Source organism: Rhinoraja longicauda, chromosome 31 (genome assembly GCF_053455715.1).
Source record: "Rhinoraja longicauda isolate Sanriku21f chromosome 31, sRhiLon1.1, whole genome shotgun sequence".
Lineage (NCBI taxonomy): Eukaryota > Metazoa > Chordata > Chondrichthyes > Rajiformes > Arhynchobatidae > Rhinoraja > Rhinoraja longicauda.
Window position 1 is genome coordinate 15,927,203 of NC_135983.1, and position 18,384 is coordinate 15,945,586.

General features: G+C 41.4%; 1 protein-coding gene across 2 annotated transcripts in view; it reads left to right on the plus strand.

Moving 5' to 3' along the window:
• The window catches only part of LOC144608384 (neuronal calcium sensor 1), a 49,082-nt gene that overhangs the window by 11,712 nt on the left and 18,986 nt on the right, over nucleotides 1–18,384 (plus strand). For both annotated transcript variants that reach the window (XM_078426094.1, XM_078426096.1), the window contains exon 3: nucleotides 9,645–9,669. In XM_078426094.1, the coding sequence (XP_078282220.1) occupies nucleotides 9,645–9,669 (25 nt within the window). The remainder of the gene's footprint in view (nucleotides 1–9,644; nucleotides 9,670–18,384) is intronic.

Here is an 18,384-nt window from a genome sequence, read left to right on the forward strand (position 1 = left end):
TACAATATTTTAGTTCTACATTTTTTACTTTTCTATTGTTGAATTGCTGGAGTATTATTTCCTTTAGCTTCTGGTCTTAATGTTTCAGAGAATTTTAACACTTTGCCAGTATAAATTCAGCCTGACATCTTCAACACCAGCAAAAACAATTGAATCCTCTGTGATAGAAATTGAATTTGATTTGTTCATTCAAAGCAATTCACTGGTTCTAATATTCCCTATGTTGGCATAAGTGCACTTATAAAATGGAGAATACTGTTTGTGGAAATGGTACAATGGAGATCGAAGAGTAAATCCTGCATAAGCTGTTCAACCCAGGGCTTTTTCTGTGAACAGACAGCTACAAGTAATGCTTTTAAAAATCTTGAAAACGAGAAGATGACAAATGTCTTTCATATCACAATTAGGCTTGGTTAGGAGCTCTACTCCCGTGAGTTATTGCAATGTAAACATGAGGAAAGTTTCTATTTTTAGCCTGTGATGTTCAGACCCATTCCTGTCCTCTTCAAATGCCTGTCTAATAATCAATGTTGGATAAGCCATTTTCACAGGGTAAAGAAAACCTGTTGCTCTCCTGCTTGGCCTTTATCAAAAACATCTCATTTCCCAAGACTAAATGTGCAAAAGTACCCTCTTGCCTGTCCATTGCCAACCGAAAAACAAATGTATTCGCCGTTTTCATTTTCTGATATAATTGACTTATATTTTCCCCAATGCTGCTGAAATTCTGATTCACATCTGATGAAGACTTTCAAATTATGATTGCAACCAATTTTATTAACTGAGCTTGTGTACAGTTATTTGAATCCTAACTGGAATAAAGTCTACCAGTGGGAGAAGCATCTGTCCAAAAGGGCAGTGTAGGACATGACCATGACCATCATACAGTTCTTGTCGAGACAAAGAAGTATCTTCATGCTGAAGGCATATCCCATGGGGTATTGAGTGCCACTACAATTGTGCTAAATGAGAGAGTTTCAGAACATATCTGGAAGACCCCAAATTGAACATTTTTAACAGTGGAAATGTACATGACTATAATCTAACTTCCTGGCCATGGAATTAACTTGGGTCTGATGCTGAATGCAAAAGAACTTGCTGGTAAAGCAATAGGCATGATAAAAAATGAGGTGAAACGGCAACATCGGGGCATGTCCTGTGCTAAACCACACCTGCAGAAGCAATATGCAGTTGACGGGGTCAAGTGATTTCGCAACCAACAGATCAAATGAAAGTTCTGCAATTGTGCCAAAATCAACAAGCTTTATGGTGAACAAATAAACCGTAAACAGGAGAAGTCTTCAACATTTCCACCCCCAACTATTGAGGGATCCAGCCTGTGAACGTTAGACATGGCTGAAACATTCAGAACCACACTCAGCTAGAAGTATCAAATAAATTATCTATCTCAGCTGCTTTCTGAGAACCCACCATCACAAAGGCTATTCTTCAGCCAATTCAATTTACCACATAAGATGAAATGGCTGTCAATGGTTGACTCAACATTCTGGTTGCAGTACTGGGAAATTGTGTTCCAGATCTAGTTGTGCCTCCATCCAAGCTATTCTACAACATCTACCTGGCATTGGCGAGACTTGTTCACAAAAAGCAGGATGAATCCAATCCAGTTAATTACCACTCAATCACTATTCTTTATCAACAGCAATTTGACGTTATCGACTTTACAACCAAGTGGCACACACTCACCAATAATCTGCTGAAGAAAGACCTCAACCCAAAATGTTGCCTGACCATTCACTCCCCAGATACTGCTTGACCTGTTGAGTTTCTCTAGCACTTTGTTTTGCTCAAGATTCCAGCACCTGCAGTTTCTTGTGTCTCCATTTATCTGCTCATTGATGTTCAATTTGGGCTATACCAGACCATTTAGTTCTAGATCTTATCACTATCTTCATCCATACATGGAACAAGAGCTCAATTCTAGAAGTAAGATGAGCATATCTGCCCTTGTATCAAGCTGTACAATCCAAGGTAAAAGGAGCCTTATTAGAGCTGCTCAAATCATCAAACTTGAACCATAATTTCAGAGCCTTGAGTTAATAGATTTAATTAAAAAGTACTTGAATCAAGTGTCACATTTTAATGTTTCAACACTTTTAATGAAATTAAAACTTTTAACAATTAGAGGCATGTAAATTTCACTTTAAAACAGATAAAATGAAATGGACTATCAGTGATAATATTCATTCTGTGCTAAATGTGGTTTATTGCAAGTACAGATACTGTTATCACAAATACTTAATATAACAACACTAATTAGAGATGCTCATTCTGATCTTCCCTGAATAAAACTGAAAATCTAGGCTGTACAGAATACCATTGCAGTAAATTGCCCTCAAATCTAATTAACTCCTTTCACTTCAAGACTGTTTCGTTGATAATAAATTAAAGAACATTGGCTTCAAGAAAAGTGGTATCTTTTTAAAAAACGAAATAAATGAGTCGGTATAAGTGAAATAACTTTAATTGAACCTTGATTATCTTTGGAATTGGCTCTGGGCCCAGCCTGTTACTGCGGTTATGAAAAGCATAGGTTTTAAGTCCTTTAATGGGGCTAGTCTGCACCAAGAATTTATGGATTTTCAGCACAAAGCAGTTCCCAATATAAGCTTGAGTTGTTTTCAGGACGCGTGACAAGTCATGGATGATTTGCTCTCTCTCCATTTCTGGGGAGGTTGATAAGACGTATGAGATTCTCATAGGTAGAGTAGAAGACGTTGGATGAGGCTGGTTGGTGGAGGCTTTGGAGGTTCTGGTCTATTTCACTTTTTGTATTGATTCAACATGCACCCACCGAAGATATCATGTTTGCCGGATGTCACAATCTATTTGAAATAGTCATAGAGGAGGTAATTCCATGAATCAGTGAGATGTTGCATTTTTGAAGGAAGGTTTGAGAAGATCCTTTAAGCATCCTCTCTGTCCTAGAGTTTGTTTTGCCATGACAAACCTTGGAGTAGAGTGCTGATGTCAGGAGCTGGTGTCAGTATAAATATTGGGTAGCTTATTGTGTCAAAGGATTTGGAATACTTTTTTAAAACACCAATGGTGGTACCTTTTCAGTGCATTGATCTGCCCGTTGTGGCCATTGCATCCTCTGAGGAGTACAGGAAAATGGGGATCATGAGCTTAATGCCAAGCCTGATATCTTGATGAAACATTTTTTTCCATACATAACCAAACGCTGCACTGATTAATTTTGACACCTGTGCCTGTATTTTTGCAGAAGTGATTCCTGATATAATAATAATAATAATAATAAACATTTATTTTATATAGCGCTTTTCCAAATGCTCAAAGACGCTTTACAAAAACAGTCAAGACATAAAAACAAACAGACGAACTATCCTGATATGTGTGAAGAGATCCATGTTTTCTGGCGTCTTGCTCTAGATCTTAAATGTTGATGGCAGTTTTGTACAGGTGGAGGCAGGTTGATTGAGGAGCAATGTTTTAAGTTTCCAGAAACTCCTGAAAGGAATCCAATGTAACCGAGAATTGCTGTGCCTGTCTAGGATGTTCTCTATAAGTCAAGCTCAAGTAAATTTCACAAATCTGTGGATTTTTTACCCTACTGTATCATGTACATGGTAGACCTGAACATCAAACTCTTATTTTCCTTCCAAATTAGAATCTAGTGCACAAAATTGTGGTCAATTTTTGGACATAGGAATAAGAAATTGAAAATACAGTGGTCGTACTTATGGTCAGGAACGAGCAATCTAACAGTCCTGTCACATAAACAGAACTGTCCCGGCAGACCCATTGTTTCTGCCTGCTCATGTCCCACCAAACTTATTTCCACCTACCACGACTCCATCCTATCCCCCCGGTCAAATCCCTCCCCACCTACGTCCAAGACACCTCGCATGCTCTCCATCTCCTCGATAACTTGTTTTCCAGGCCCCCACTCCCTCATCTTTACCAGGTCCGGCCCCCCTGACATCAGTCTGAAGAAGGGCCTCGACCCGAAACGTCACCCATTCCTTCTCTCCTGAGATGCTGCCTGACCTGCTGAGTTACTCCAGCATTTTGTGAATAAATACCGTCGATTTGTGCCAGCATCTGCAGTTATTTTCTTACATAATCCAACAGTCCTGAGTTTATATTGTAAAATTGATTTCTTTGCAATATTGAAGTGAGTGGTCCATGCTGGTTTTGGTGATGTTTTTAAGGATTCAATAGCTGTACAAGTTGAGGGTGAATAGAATTGTGCAAAGTCAGCGGAGACAGAAAACAGACTTAAGACATAATACTAGCTATAATTAAAACCAAAGTTAGTCTGGTTGTATTCTTAGGGGGGGGGGGGGGGGGGTGGCAGGTGTTTTCTCTTTGCAAATGAAGATGAAGGATGATGTTCATTACTAGGATTATGACACTTAAAAATACTTGGTGGTATGTCTGCAGCTGCCCTAATAAACAGTCATACATTTATCCGTCTTTGTAATAAAATGGAAAGTACTGGAAATGCTCAGCAGGTTAAGCAGTATTTGTGGGAAAAGATACAGGATTAATACTCAAGATTCGTGAACCTGTTCAGAAATGGTAACTGAGCTTCTCTTTCCCCAAACGTGGCCTGGTTGCAGTGTTTTCCATATTCATTTCAGATTTCTGGCATCTTTTTAAATTTCCTGTCATTTTTATAATTGGTTAATTTGTTTTATTTCACAGTTTGTGGTGATTGGCTTCCTAAAGGAATAAAGGGAGGATGCCTTTTTCTCTCTGTATGATTTACAATTTATAGCATATATATATAGCTTATATTTAGCTATTGGACACTTGTCTGATGAGTAATACTATGCTTAAATTAAAATTGGCTCACATTTTGCCCATGTTTCCACAAGCTCGAGCACTATTCAGTGTCAAGGGACAATTGGCAGCACTATGAAGGATTATAATGAAATTGTTTCATGGCAGAAACAATTAACGAAAGCTGCCAGTTTGTCACCAGAATTTTTGTTGATGCACAGAGAAATGCAATATGACTGATATATTATTGCCTGTCCTGCATGTGGTGTTGCTTCTTAATGCCCTGCACAATTACCAATGGACAATAAAGACTGTATGTCTCTGACATTTTGAAGATCAAATATTTTTAAAAGTTAGAACTCTGCCTTGCTGTGATAAAGTATTCTCTCTCTAGGCTGAATGGCCTTGTCATTGATTTTTTCTTGGTCATGGTTCAAAATGGCTTGGTGTTATAGGCAGGAAACCTTGCATGCTTTGAGGTTCTTCATTCAGTTTTCAGTTTAGCTTGGGTGGTTTTTAGGTTTAGAAAATGGATGATTCTGAAGTTTTTTTCTGGGATAGTCTTTCTGTTCAGAAGCTGATTCTGCCTTTTGCCTCAACAGAAAAGTTTGAAGAATAACTAAATGTATGTGGGATATTGTTGGGTTTATGGCAGTTAACATTTGAGTGTCTAAAATACTATGTTACTGAGTAAAAAGCAAACCGGGAGGAACTCGGTGGGTTATGCAGCATCTGTGGAGGGAAGTGTACAGACAAATGATTTTGCTTATGGCTCATCACATTGTGCCATATCTAGTCTGAAGTTTGGCCAAACATTCTGACTCTGAGATTTATTTTATTAAAACTTTGCAAAGGATGAGAAGTTCCACTGAGCAAATTGATTTGTATCTTGCCTGCTATTGCCCATCTAACGAAGAAACACATTGGTAAGTATCCTCTTGCAAGCCTGGTAATTTCTTATTACATCGTTACTTTCCAATTGTTATTTTGTTACCAGACACTGACCCTATCGGTTGAAAAAATACGTATGTTGGAAATGAAGTAATCTTGATACTTAATGATCCATTGAGAAAGCCTCATTCAGGAAATATATGAACTAATTTTTTCCTGTTCATACTTTCTTGAGGACCAAAGCTTCTTTTAAATTTGCAGAGCTAACACTATTTTAACAAGCTGGATGTTTTCAGTTAAAATGCACCTTTTCACATCCTTTTGTGTCTGTCCTTTTTGCATAATGTTCTGTTAGCTGCACGAACTGACCTCTCGTATGCTTGGGATGAATTCCTGATTTTCCAATCTACCTTTTTAATCTGCTTCTTCTCAGTAGCTGAAACGCTTATTCTGCACTGTTAATTTTCTCATTTGCATTACCTGTTGTATTCATGTATGAAAAGATGAAGTACGAAGGTAAGCTAGCCAAGAATATAAAGGAGGATAGTAAAAGCTTCTTTAGGTATGTGAAAACGAAAAAATTAGTTAAGACAAATGTGGGTCCCTTGAAGACAGAAACAGGTGGATTTATATGGACATCAAGGAAATGGCAGACGAGTTGAACTGGTACTTTGGTTCTGTCTTCACTAAGGTAGACACAAACAATCTCCCAGATGTACTAGGGGACAAAGGATCTAGGGTGACGGAGGAACTGAAGGAAATTCACATTAGTCAGGAAATGGTATTGGGTAGACTGATGGGACTGAAGGCTGATAAATCCCCAGGGCCTGATGGTCTGCATCCCATGGTACTCAAGGAGGTGGCTCTAGAAATTGTGGACGCATTGGTGATCATTTTCCAATGTTCTAAAGAAACTGGATCAGTTCCTGTGGATTGGAGGGTAGCTAATGTTATCCCACTTTTTAAGAAAGGAGGGAGAGAGAAAGCAGGGAATTAGAGACCAGTTAGCCTGACATCAGTGGTGGGGAAGATGCTGGAGTCAATTATTAAAGATGTAATAGCGCTGCATTTGGATAGCAGTAACAGGATCGGTCCAAGTCAGCATGGATTTATGAAGGGGAAATCTTGCTTGACTAATCTTCTGGAATTTTTTGAGGATATAACAAGTAAAATGGATAAGGGAGAGGCAATGCATGTGGTGTATCTGGACTTTCAGAAAGCCTTTGATAAGGTCCCACACAGGAGATTAGTGGGCAAAATTAGAGCACATGGTATTGGGGGTAGGGTAACGACATGGATAGAAAATTGGTTGGCAGACAGGAAACAAAGAGTAGGAATTAACGGGTCGAGAGTCAAGAGTGTTTTATTGTTATATGTTCCAGATACAACGTTGAAATTCTTACTTGCTGCAGCACAACAGAATATGTAAACATAGTACACTGTAAACAATATGATAAATGAGAGAGAAAAAAGGTCAGTGTGTATATATACACATACTCACAAGTACACACACATGTACATATACACATACACACATATTCAAAAAACAAACAACAATGAAATGGCAGGTAGTGACTAGTGGGGTGCCACAAGGCTCGGTGCTGGGACCGCAGCTATTTACAATATATATTAATGATTTAGATGATGGAATTAAAAGTAACATTAGCATATTTGCAATAACACAAAGCTGGGTGGCAGTGTGCATTATGAAGAGGATGCCATGTGGATGTAGGGTGACTTGGATAGGTTGGGTGAGTGGGCAGATGCATAGCAGATGCAGTATAATGTGGATAAATGTGAGGTTATCCACTTAGGTGGCAAGAACAGTAAGGCAGATTATTCTCTGAATGGTGTCAGATTAGGAAAAGGGGAAGTGCAACGTGACCTGGGTGTCCTTGTACATCATTCACTGAAAGTAAGCAAGCAGGTACAGCAGGCAGTGAAGAAAGCTAATGTTGGCCTTCATAATGAGAGGATGTGAGTATCGGAGCAAAGAGCTCCTGCAGTCTGCAGGGCCCTGATGAGACCACACCTGGAGTATTGTGTGCAGTTTTGGTCTCCTAATTTGAGGAAGGACATTCTTGCTATTGAGGTAGTGCAGCCTAGGTTCAGAAGGTTAATGGCGGGACTGTCATATGAAGAAAGAATGGAACGACTGTACTTGTATTCACTGGAATTTAGAAGGATGTGAGAGGATCTTATAGAAACATATAAAATTATTAAGGGATTAGACATGCTAGATGCAGGAAACATGTTCCTGATGTTGGGGGATTCCAGAACTAGGGGCCACAGTTTAAGAATAAGGGGTAGGCCATTTAGAACTGAGATGAGGAAAAAACTTTTTTACCAAGAGAGTTGTGAATTTGTGGAATTCTCTGCCTCAGAAGGCAGTGGAGGCCGATTCACTGGATGCATTCAAAAGAGAGTGAGATAGAGCTCTGAGGGCCAGCGGAACCAAGGGATATGGGGAGAAGGGAAGAGCGGGGTACAGATTGTGGATGATCAGTCATGATCACATTTAATGGTGGTGCTGGCTCGAAGGGACGAATGGCCTACTCCTGCACCTATTTTCAGGCATGTGAATTTTCCGCGTTTCCGCGGATTTCCGAGTTTGTAAAATCCATTTTCCGCGCTTTTTGCATGGTTTCCGCGTTATTCACTTTGCCAAATAAAAGGAGAAATCGGATCGAAAACAATAATGAAAAATAAATAGAAGATGTATAGACTTGTATTGAACACTGGGGTTCTGCGCGAAATCCCCCGCACCCTAGAAGTCTCCCCGAAAATGTGCCACCTAGGCTGGGCAAGGCAACCAATCTCGACCTCATCGGGACTTCCACGTCTAACGGTGGGTTGAATTTGCAACCTGCGGCCGGGGCTCTGGAACTCCAGCCCAGTTGGAGCCAGCACATCTATCCCCATAGCCGACTTCCTTGGCCTGCTGGATAAACCAGCAAAGCTCTTGAACCAAGAGTGCCAGAAAATCAGCGGTGGAACTGTAATGAGTAAATATTAAATTTAAGTGCAAGATTATATAACTAATTAATTAAAACAGGGTTAAAATGTAAAACACAGCAGAAAAGCCAATTCCCACCTTTTTGGTCTGATTACCAATTAATGTGCGAATTTACTTCAAAATATTATTAGTGCACAGTGACATATTCACATTATTTTGTAATGTCTGTTTTTAATTTGAAATGCACTAAAAGAGGCTTGAAACTGGTAATTTTGTGTGTAAATTTTCAAAAATGTTCCAATTTTTTGACCCCGTTGTACGTCTCGAGCAAGCGCTTTGCTCTTTTCATCTTTTTTTATTTTGACCTCACTCTCATGCCTCTATTTTCTATGTATCTGTTTTCCTGTATGGATGCAAAACACAGTTTTTCACGGTATCTCGATAAACATGATAATAAACTAATTACTGCAAATAAAGTTCAAGTCATAATCATTCCTTGTATCGATTTTTGCTTTCACAGAATATATGATTTGTATTTGAATAAGGGAGAGTAAAACAAAATGGAAGACTTAGTAATTCAGCACTAATTTCTGGTGCGAGCTGTACTTTTCCTATTCATCTTTGGTATTCATTTCCATTGTCTTGAATTTCATGAATCTAATGAAGTACACGAGATTTAGTTGCTATTTAATGTGTATTAAGTCACTGTGCTTTGATTCATACAATGACCTGCAGCCTAATGATTTGTTGCTGCTAGGCACAGACACTTGGCATATTCTTTCCATGGAAGACTGAAAGTCTGGTTCCTTTGCTTGGAAAACATGGAAATGGGTGTGTCAGATTGAGTTGTGCAGAAATTCATTGATTTCAGGGGATGATGAATCTTTTTAATTCAATCTATGTTAAAAATATATTGAAGTACATGAAATATTCCTTGCGTGTGATAAAGTGAATAGATGGGGCATATAAAATGCATGTATAAATTAGGACCAGTTGGTAAATCTGGCAACTTGTTTTTCTTTTACAGTTACCGAGAAAGAAGTCCAACAGTGGTGAGTACAGTGTTCTTAATACTTTAAAAAGAAAAAAGCTGTTCATTGTGAAATGAAACTTAACAGTGCACATTGGGAAAAATCCTGGATTTTAGAATTGAATTTTGCTTGTAAAATGTAGCAGATGTAGTAAAATGATCTCAATCAGGTGATTATAAGAAAATAACTGCAGATGCTGGTACAAATCGATTTATTCACAAAATGCTGGGGTAACTCAGCAGGTCAGGCAGCATCTCGGGAGAGAAGGAATGGGTGACGTTTCGGGTCGAGACCCTTCTTCAGACTGATGTCGGGGGTGGGACAAAGGAAGGATATAAACATAGCACAAAAAGTAAGGAAATTTGTGTTTGGTAGATTATTTCTTTGTTGTAACAATGCTTCTTGGCAATAAATCTTATACCGTTAGAAAGCCTGTTTATTTCCCTTTTAAATGGTGCCACATTTGTAAGGAACATGCATTTGTGGGATGAGCAGCAGAGCTGAGTATATGGGTTGCGCCCATGAAAAATTTGCCAAATCTTCTCTGCCAATGCCAGCTTATTCTGCTGTTGCTATTGACTCTTGTTTTGAGCTTCTGGTACCCCCAGGTGCTGACAATCAGGTGCCTGATTGGCACCTGATTGGCAGCATCTGTGAGCATGGGCCCTGCTACAGTGGTCAGTAGGTGTCTGCTCCAAGAATCGGCATGCCACGTTTGACTGATCTGGATAGGGCCCGTGCGATAGGGCAACTTCAAGCTGGTGTTCCGCAAAACCAAGTTGCGGCATTATTTGGAGTGAGCCCTAGTACCATCTCCAAAGTGAAGGCCAAGTTCCATATAACGGGGGATGTCAGAGACAGGCCGCGAAGTGGGCGTCCCAAGAAGACGACACCCGAAGAAGACCGTTTCCTCACCCTGTCAGCACTTAGGAACCGTAGGCTGTCTTCTACAGATTTGCAGTCAAGGTTTGCAGGACGATATGGCCGACGACTCTCTGCCCAGACAATTCGGAATAGACTGCACGCAGCCGATCTCCGGTCTCATAGGGCTGCCAGGAGGCCTGCCATGACTGCCCTTCACCGTCAGGCCCGTTTGCGCTGGTGTCGGCAACACGTGCACTGGAACATGAACATGTGGAGGAACGTTATGTTCAGCGATCAGTCCAGATTCTGCCTACGGCAGTTGGATCATAGGGTCAAAGTGTGGAGAAGACGCGGAGAACGCTATGCTGATTGCTGCACCGATAGAGTAACATCTTTTGGTGGAGGCAGTGTGATGGTGTGGGGCGGCATCTCCCTCACTGGAAAAACGAGGCTTGTCATCATTGGAGGCAGTCTCAACGCAGAGAGATCGAGATGAGATTCTGCAACCAGTGGCAATCCCATATCTCCACAGTCTGGGACAGAACTCTATCCTCCCTGAATGACAATGCTCGCCCCCACAGAGCAGGGTTTCTCAAAGACTACCTCCAGAATTTGGGAGTGGAGAGGATGGAATGGCCTGCCAGCAGTCCTGACCTCAACCCCATTGAACACTTGTGGGATCAGCTTAAGCGTGCTGTTCGTGCCAGAGTGACCAACACAACCACGTTGGCTGACTTGCGACAAATGCTGGTTGAAGAATGGGATGCCATCCCACAACAGTGTGTGACCAGGCTGGTGACCAGCATGAGGAGGAGGTGCCAGGCTGTTGTGGCTCTGTATGGTTCTTCCACACGCTACTGAGGCTCCCGTTTATTAAATGAATAAATTGTTAAATTGCCAATATGTCTTGTTTCTTCAGACTTCAATCATCCAATCCACCAAACAACACCAAACAAGAGTCAATGGCAGAATAAGCTGTTTGGCATTGGCAGAGAAGATTTGGCAGATTTTTCATGGGCGCAACCCACATACTCAGCTCTGCTGCTCATCCCACAAATGCATGTTCCTTACAAATGTGGCACCATTTAAAAGGGAAATAAACAGGCTTTCCAACGGTATAAGATTTATTGACAAGAAGCATTGTTACAACAAATAAATAATCTACCAAACACAAATTTCCTTACTTTTTGTGCTATGTTTAGGTGGAGACAGGAAGATAGAGGGAGATCTGGGAAGGAGGAGGGGAAGGGAGGGACAGAGGAGCTATCTGAAGTTGGAGAAGTCGACGTTCATACCACCGGGCCGCAAACTGCCCAGGCGAAATATGAGGTGCTGCTCCTCCAATTTCCGGCGGGCCTCACTATGGCACTGGAGGAGGCCCATGACAGAGAGGTCAGACTGGGAATGGGAGGGGGAGTTAAAGTGCTGGGCCACCGGGAGATCAGTTGCGTTAATGCGGACCGAGCGCAGGTGTTCAGCGAAGCGATCGCCGAGCCTGTGCTTGGTTTCGCCGATATAAATAAGTTGACATCTAGAGCAGCGGATGCAATAGATGAGGTTGGAGGAGGTGCAGGTGAACCTCTGTCTCATCTGGAAAGACTGTTTGGGTCCTTTGATGGAGTTGAGGGGGGAGGTAAAGGGACAGGTGTTGCATCTCGTGCGGTTGCAAGGGAAAGTGCCCGGGGTTAGGGTGGTTTGGGTAGGAAAGGACGAGTGGACCAGGGAGTTGCAGAGGGAACGGTCTCTGCGGAACGCAGAGAGGGGAGGGGATGGGAAGATATGGCCAGTGGTGGGGTCCTGTTGTAGGTGACGGAAATGTTGGTGGATGATATGTTGGATCCGCTGGCTGGTGGGGTGGAAGGTGAGAAGGAGGGGGATCCTGTCCTTATTGCGAGTGGGGGGAGGGGGAGCAAGAGTGGAGCTGCGGGATGTAGAAGAGACCCTAGTGAGAGCCTCATCTATAATGGAGGAGGGGAAGCCCCGTTTTCTGAAAAACGAGGACATCTCGGAAGCCCTAGTCTGAAACACCTCATCCCGGGCGCAGATGCGGCGTAGTCGGAGGAATTGGGAGTAGGGGATAGACTTTTTGCAGGGGACCGGGTGGGAATCACATCAATCAGGTGATTAATGCAGTAGGGATCAGAAAAATCAGATAGCATTTTGGCTTCCGCTGGGACCTGCTGGAAATCTTTGGTCAAGCAGGACCAGAGTTGAAATCTGTTTTGTTGATGTCAATGATTGGAAGTCTCTTTCCATCTAGGATGTTATTTAACAGACATTTATTGAGTATCTCTGGAGAAATTCCCTATGAAAATGGATGCCACATAATTGTCCAGCTCGTGTCAAATTTTTACACTGATGGAAAATTAACACCAGTGGGTGAAGAATTCTCCTTCAATTGGAGTTGAGATATGTTTTTCAAATCATGTACTTAATGCTTTGGAAGATGGTGAGGTGCCTGACAAGAAAAAAATGCCCACAAATCTAGCATTTTCATCCTTGAAGATCAACAAATAGGTTAAAAATGCATACAGAATCTTTTGATAGTTTACTTCTTTAATCTTAAACTATTTTTACACATCTGATTGTTTCCTGACTTTATAACCATTCTCAAACTCAAGGTGACAGTTTGTTATTATAGTGCTTATTTAAGGTTTTTGTTTCCCTTTGTGACAACTGTGGTAAGTTGTATTTGACATGACACCCAAGTAGTGCCTTTGGCATTGCTGTGCTTCCATTTACACAAAGGACTGATTGATGATGATGTTCAGTTGGACTTGTGAATGATGGTAGTCCGACTGCAATCTGATACAAATATTTCATCATGTTGTTGTCCAGTCAGTGCTATGGTACATAAGCAGCTCTGAGAGTTTGGCTAGTCTGTTGACTTGAGGGAGAAAGTAACTAGGTAATTGATGAGGAAATGAGCAGAAGACAAAAATTGACAGACTTGAGAGAACAGAATGCAGGATGACAGTTGAAAGTCCACCCCAAGAAAAGATGTACCTGTACAATCAGGTTTTAGTTTAGTTTAGAGACACAGCGCGGAAATGGCCCCTTCGGCCCACCGAGTCTGCACCGGCCAGCGATCCCCACACATTAACACAATCCTACACACACTGGGGACATTTTTAAAACATTTCTACCAAGTCTATTAACCTACAAACCTGCATATCTTTGGAGTGCGATGAAACCGAAGATCTCGGAGAAAGAACAGGAAGAACGTACAAACTCCATATAGGCAACATCTGTAGTTGGGATCGAACTCGGGTGTCCGGCGCTGAAAGTGCTGTTAGGCAGCAACTCTACCGCTGCCCAAGGTGGATACAAGATTAATTTTGAGAGAGCATCGTGTCAAATTTCTCTGCAAATCGTTAATTCTATGTGGCCACGTGATGAATGAGCAATCTCGTGGGTTTGGGCTGTGATGAAACAAGTGCATATGGTGAATAGTGACTAATGAATACTAATGATGATATTTCAGGTTGGCGATTTACAAGACGAATGCAGGGACAATCAAATTTGATTAAATCTCCCTCGTGTTTGTTTATAATACAATATTTTGGATTATTTTTATATTAGACATGTAGATAGTTCACCTTATCTAATCAAAATAGTATTTGTGATTCCTCCAATTTTACATTACATCTTGTTAGTTATTCCCAGCATTGCAAGAGATGTTTATACAAATGTTTCCTCCAGTGGATTAATTAGTTTAGTTAAGCGGGAGATGCTGAACAGTTGCTGGTTGTACTTGGTATTATTAGTCTGAAGAAGTCTGAAAAAGGGTCCCGACCTGAACCATCACCGCCAACCTGAAATTCTGCAACACCTCAGCAGTTCAGGTAGTATTCAGAAACATTTTCAGATCAATGACCTTTCATCAGACCTGAAGGATCTATTTAACTGCAACTGAAAGAGACAACAAATTCCTCTTGTGAATTAATCATGCCGTAATGGCATTCTCATGGTCGGAGTTCCAGCACACAGGTGCAAGCTCATCGAAACATAGAAAATAGGTGCAGGAGTAGGCCATTCGGCCCTTCGAGCCTGCACCGCCATTCAATATGATCATGGCTGATCATCCAGCTCAGTATCCTGTACCTGCCTTCTCTCCATACCCTGTGATCCCTTTAGCAAAAAGGGCCACATCTAACTCCCTCTTAAATATAGCCAAGGAACTGGCCTCAACTACCTTCTGTGGCAGAGTCATGCCCTGTAAAGACTTGTTTTATTTGATAATTTTGCTTTGTCTTCCATGGTAGAATGATAAATATAGGATCATTTTACTGAAGGTAATTTGTTAACCTGGGATCAATCTGCTTGAAAATATTGCTTACGAATCCTGCAAATCAACCGGATATCTGCAATACTCAAAGCTTGTGTGGGCATTCTTACTGTGACAACAAAAATCAATACTACTGTCATAAATATATAATTGTTCTGGTTTCCTTTCCTAAATTTTGCTTCCTGTTCTCCCGAATGATGTTTATCTCTGACACGCTAGGTATTTCGGCAAAGGGAAAAATGCTGGAAGAATTTGGTGGGTCAGACAGCATATGTGGAGGGAAATGTACAGGTAACATTTTGGATTGGGACCGTTCTGCAGAATGGGTCTTCCTCAGTCTGAAGAAAGGTCCCGACCCAAAATATTGCCGGTCTATTCCCTATAAAGATGCGACCTGACCCCGCTGAGTTCCTCTAATACTTTGTTTTGCTGAAGATTCCAGCAACTGCAGTTACTTGTGTCTCCATTGATATTCCACCATATTTTTACAACAAATGTCCTTCCAACCACAGCGACAACATATGGCACTAAACAGACTAAATTTTTATCAGCGACAACTGAGTGTTTGCAATTCATAATCCAAAATATACTTTTCTTTTCTACAAAGCTGATTTGAAGAAATAAAATAAGATCAGTTCATGTTTTCATTAACATAGCCATGCTATGTCTGATAACTTGAAGTGTTTGATAGGGTGAAGTGATGGAAAACTGCAAAATATACTGTGACTTGGATAAAGAATTGCAAGATTGCAAGATTCTTCTGGGTCAACTTTCCTCACCATTCATCTATCTCCTTACTACAAGCAATGTTTATATGTAGTAACTTCAGTTCGATAAATCCAGCTAGAGCATTATTTTAGATGTGCAGATAAGAAAATGCCTCTATTTTAACCATTGTTGTATAAATTGAATAGAATATAAGTTGACACATGTATCACGCACCAGTCATGAAAGTTTAGTTTCAAAATATACTTGAACTGATATGATGAGAGGAAGATGAAAATCTGTTCACTATTTTGAATTAATCTGCACAGCTGTGATTTCTATATAGACACACGTGTCTTACATGCAATAAACAGAATGAACTAATGTTGGAAGTTTTAAACCAGGCTCTGCAGCAGGCTTAATGCAGCAGTGCATTTTTGATTGTTGACTCCATTCAAGAGCACATTTTCCTTTTAAGATTCAAGATTCAAGATAGCTTTATTTGTCATCCAATATTGGACGAAATTCAGTCACCCACAGTCCAACAATAAAAGCATTAAATAGGCATTAAAATTACACAACCCCAAAAACACACAAAAAAAGAAACATCCATCAAAGAAACATCCATCACAGTGAGTCTCCTCCAGTCCTCTCCTCACTGTGATGGAAGGCCACAATGTCTTTTCCCTTCTCCTGCCGTCCTCTCCCGCAGTCAGGTTGTTGTGGTTGCAGGCCGCGCCGGACGGTCCGCAGCGGGCCGGACGGTCCGCAGCGGGCCGAGCCTAAGGCCGGCTCCGCCGATGATAAGTCCGATCCGGGGCGGGCGAACACGCTGCCGCTGTTGCTGCACGTCGGGACGGTCGTGGCTCCCGACATTGAAGCCCCCGCCCAGCAGAGAAAAATCCCGCGGCATATTTTAGGCCGCGCCGGACGGTGAAATGTCCGTGACCCAAGCCCCGCAACCCGGGGCGGGCGAACACGCTGCCGCTGCCGGAGCTCCCGATGTCGGCATCCACGCGGCCCGAGCCTAAGGCAAGTCGCAGCCGCTCCCGCAGCCTCCGAGGACGGCCGGCTCCGGTGATGGTAAGTCCGATCCGCGGGCTCTGCGAACCAGAGCCCTGGAGGCAGCCAGCTCCAGGAGTTGGGCCGATGGTAGGCCGCAGCAGGAACGGAGACACGGCCCAGAAAACAAAGGTCGGGTCTCCGTTCGGAAGGGACACCTATTTACAATTTTACAGTTCCCCCCCTCCCCCCCACATACACACATAGTACACCAACACAAAAACACCACATCACAACTACAATTAAGACAAAAAAACAACAAAAACACAAAGACAAATGGACCGCAGGTAAGCCGCAGCTGCTATGGCAGCGCCGCCGTTTTAAAACAACTTTGTTACTTGAATTCCTTTATCAATGCCTTTTCAAATTCCTTTATCAATGCCTTTTCAAATTCCATGTTATTTTCTCACACATTTTTCAGTTTTCTCTTGCCAATACTTGTCTAATTGTCTTTTATATATTGTACTTGTGTCTGCCTCAATCATTTCCTTTGGCAACTTATTCCATATGTGCATCATCCTCAGTGGAAAATCTTGCCTTTTGCAACCCTTTAAATCTTTTATCCTCTTACCTTAAAACTTGCATACAATATTGTGGTCTCACAAGCTTCCATAGCTGCTACATGACATCCTAACTCTTGTACTCAGGGGGCTGCTTGATAACACAAGTGTGACATAAGCCATCTTCATCACCTTGTCATCACATTCAGTGAACAATGTAATTGATTGCTATTAGGGCACATTGTCTTGATGTGACTTCTTTCCAAAGACCAAACAATTCACTGCTTTTCTTTCAACACTTCACTATGGTTTGTCTTAAAGTCTTTTATGTTTATTTTTGTTTCACATGTATTGTAGTAAATGGATGATTAATTAATATCCTAAGATATGCTGTTTTCAATTAAACTTGTCAGTTATTTACATTTTAGAAAGGAAATTTTGAATTTCTTGATGACTTGGGATAGCTTGTTGAATGGTGCAGTGCTAAAAAGTCTACAAATCAGGCTTATCCCAAGGCGTAGACAGATCACGATGACATTCAGGACAATCTTGTAGGCCTAAGTATCCCCAAGCTCAAAAGGGAAAAATATGCTTCTGTGTCCCTTTGATCTTTTTTCAGGGAGTGCATTTGAAAGAATGATGACAAAGGAGAATTGGGTCAAATCGAATGCAAGAGAAGTATTAAAACTTGTAGATTTTGCTATAAAGCATTTTTTTCAGATTTATTAAAATTAGTTCCAGAGGTTTACAAATAATTAGTCTTCAATTTTAGATTTTTTTTTTTAGATTTTAGAGATACAGTGCAGAAACAGGCCCTTCGGCCCACCGGGTCCGCGCCGCCCAGCGATCCCCGCACACTAACACCATCCTACACCCATTAGGGACAATTTTTACATTTGCCCAGCCAATTAACCTACAAACCTGCACGTCTTTGGAGTATGGGAGGAAACCGAAGATCTCGGAGAAAACCCACGCAGGTCACGGGGAGAACGTACAAACTCCTCAAATTGTTGAGGATCGCCTTGCCATTGGACCACGGCTTTGTTCTGTCAAGTTTATGTGGTAGCTTGTGTTTAATGGTAGCACCATTGAAAGGAATTCACGTAAAGCTACCTTCCACTCTTTGGCGTGGAAACAATCCTCAATCCTGAGGGACTGCCAAAAAATATGAAGAATATTGTGTGTTTTACTTTACACGATTTGAGAATGGTGATGTATTCCCCTTCTGCAAACATATTGGCTTCCCTGTTAAAAGTCACTCTTTTCCTTTAAGGGAGAAAAGCTTTCCTTGCCCAGCCTTGTTCCACTTTATACACA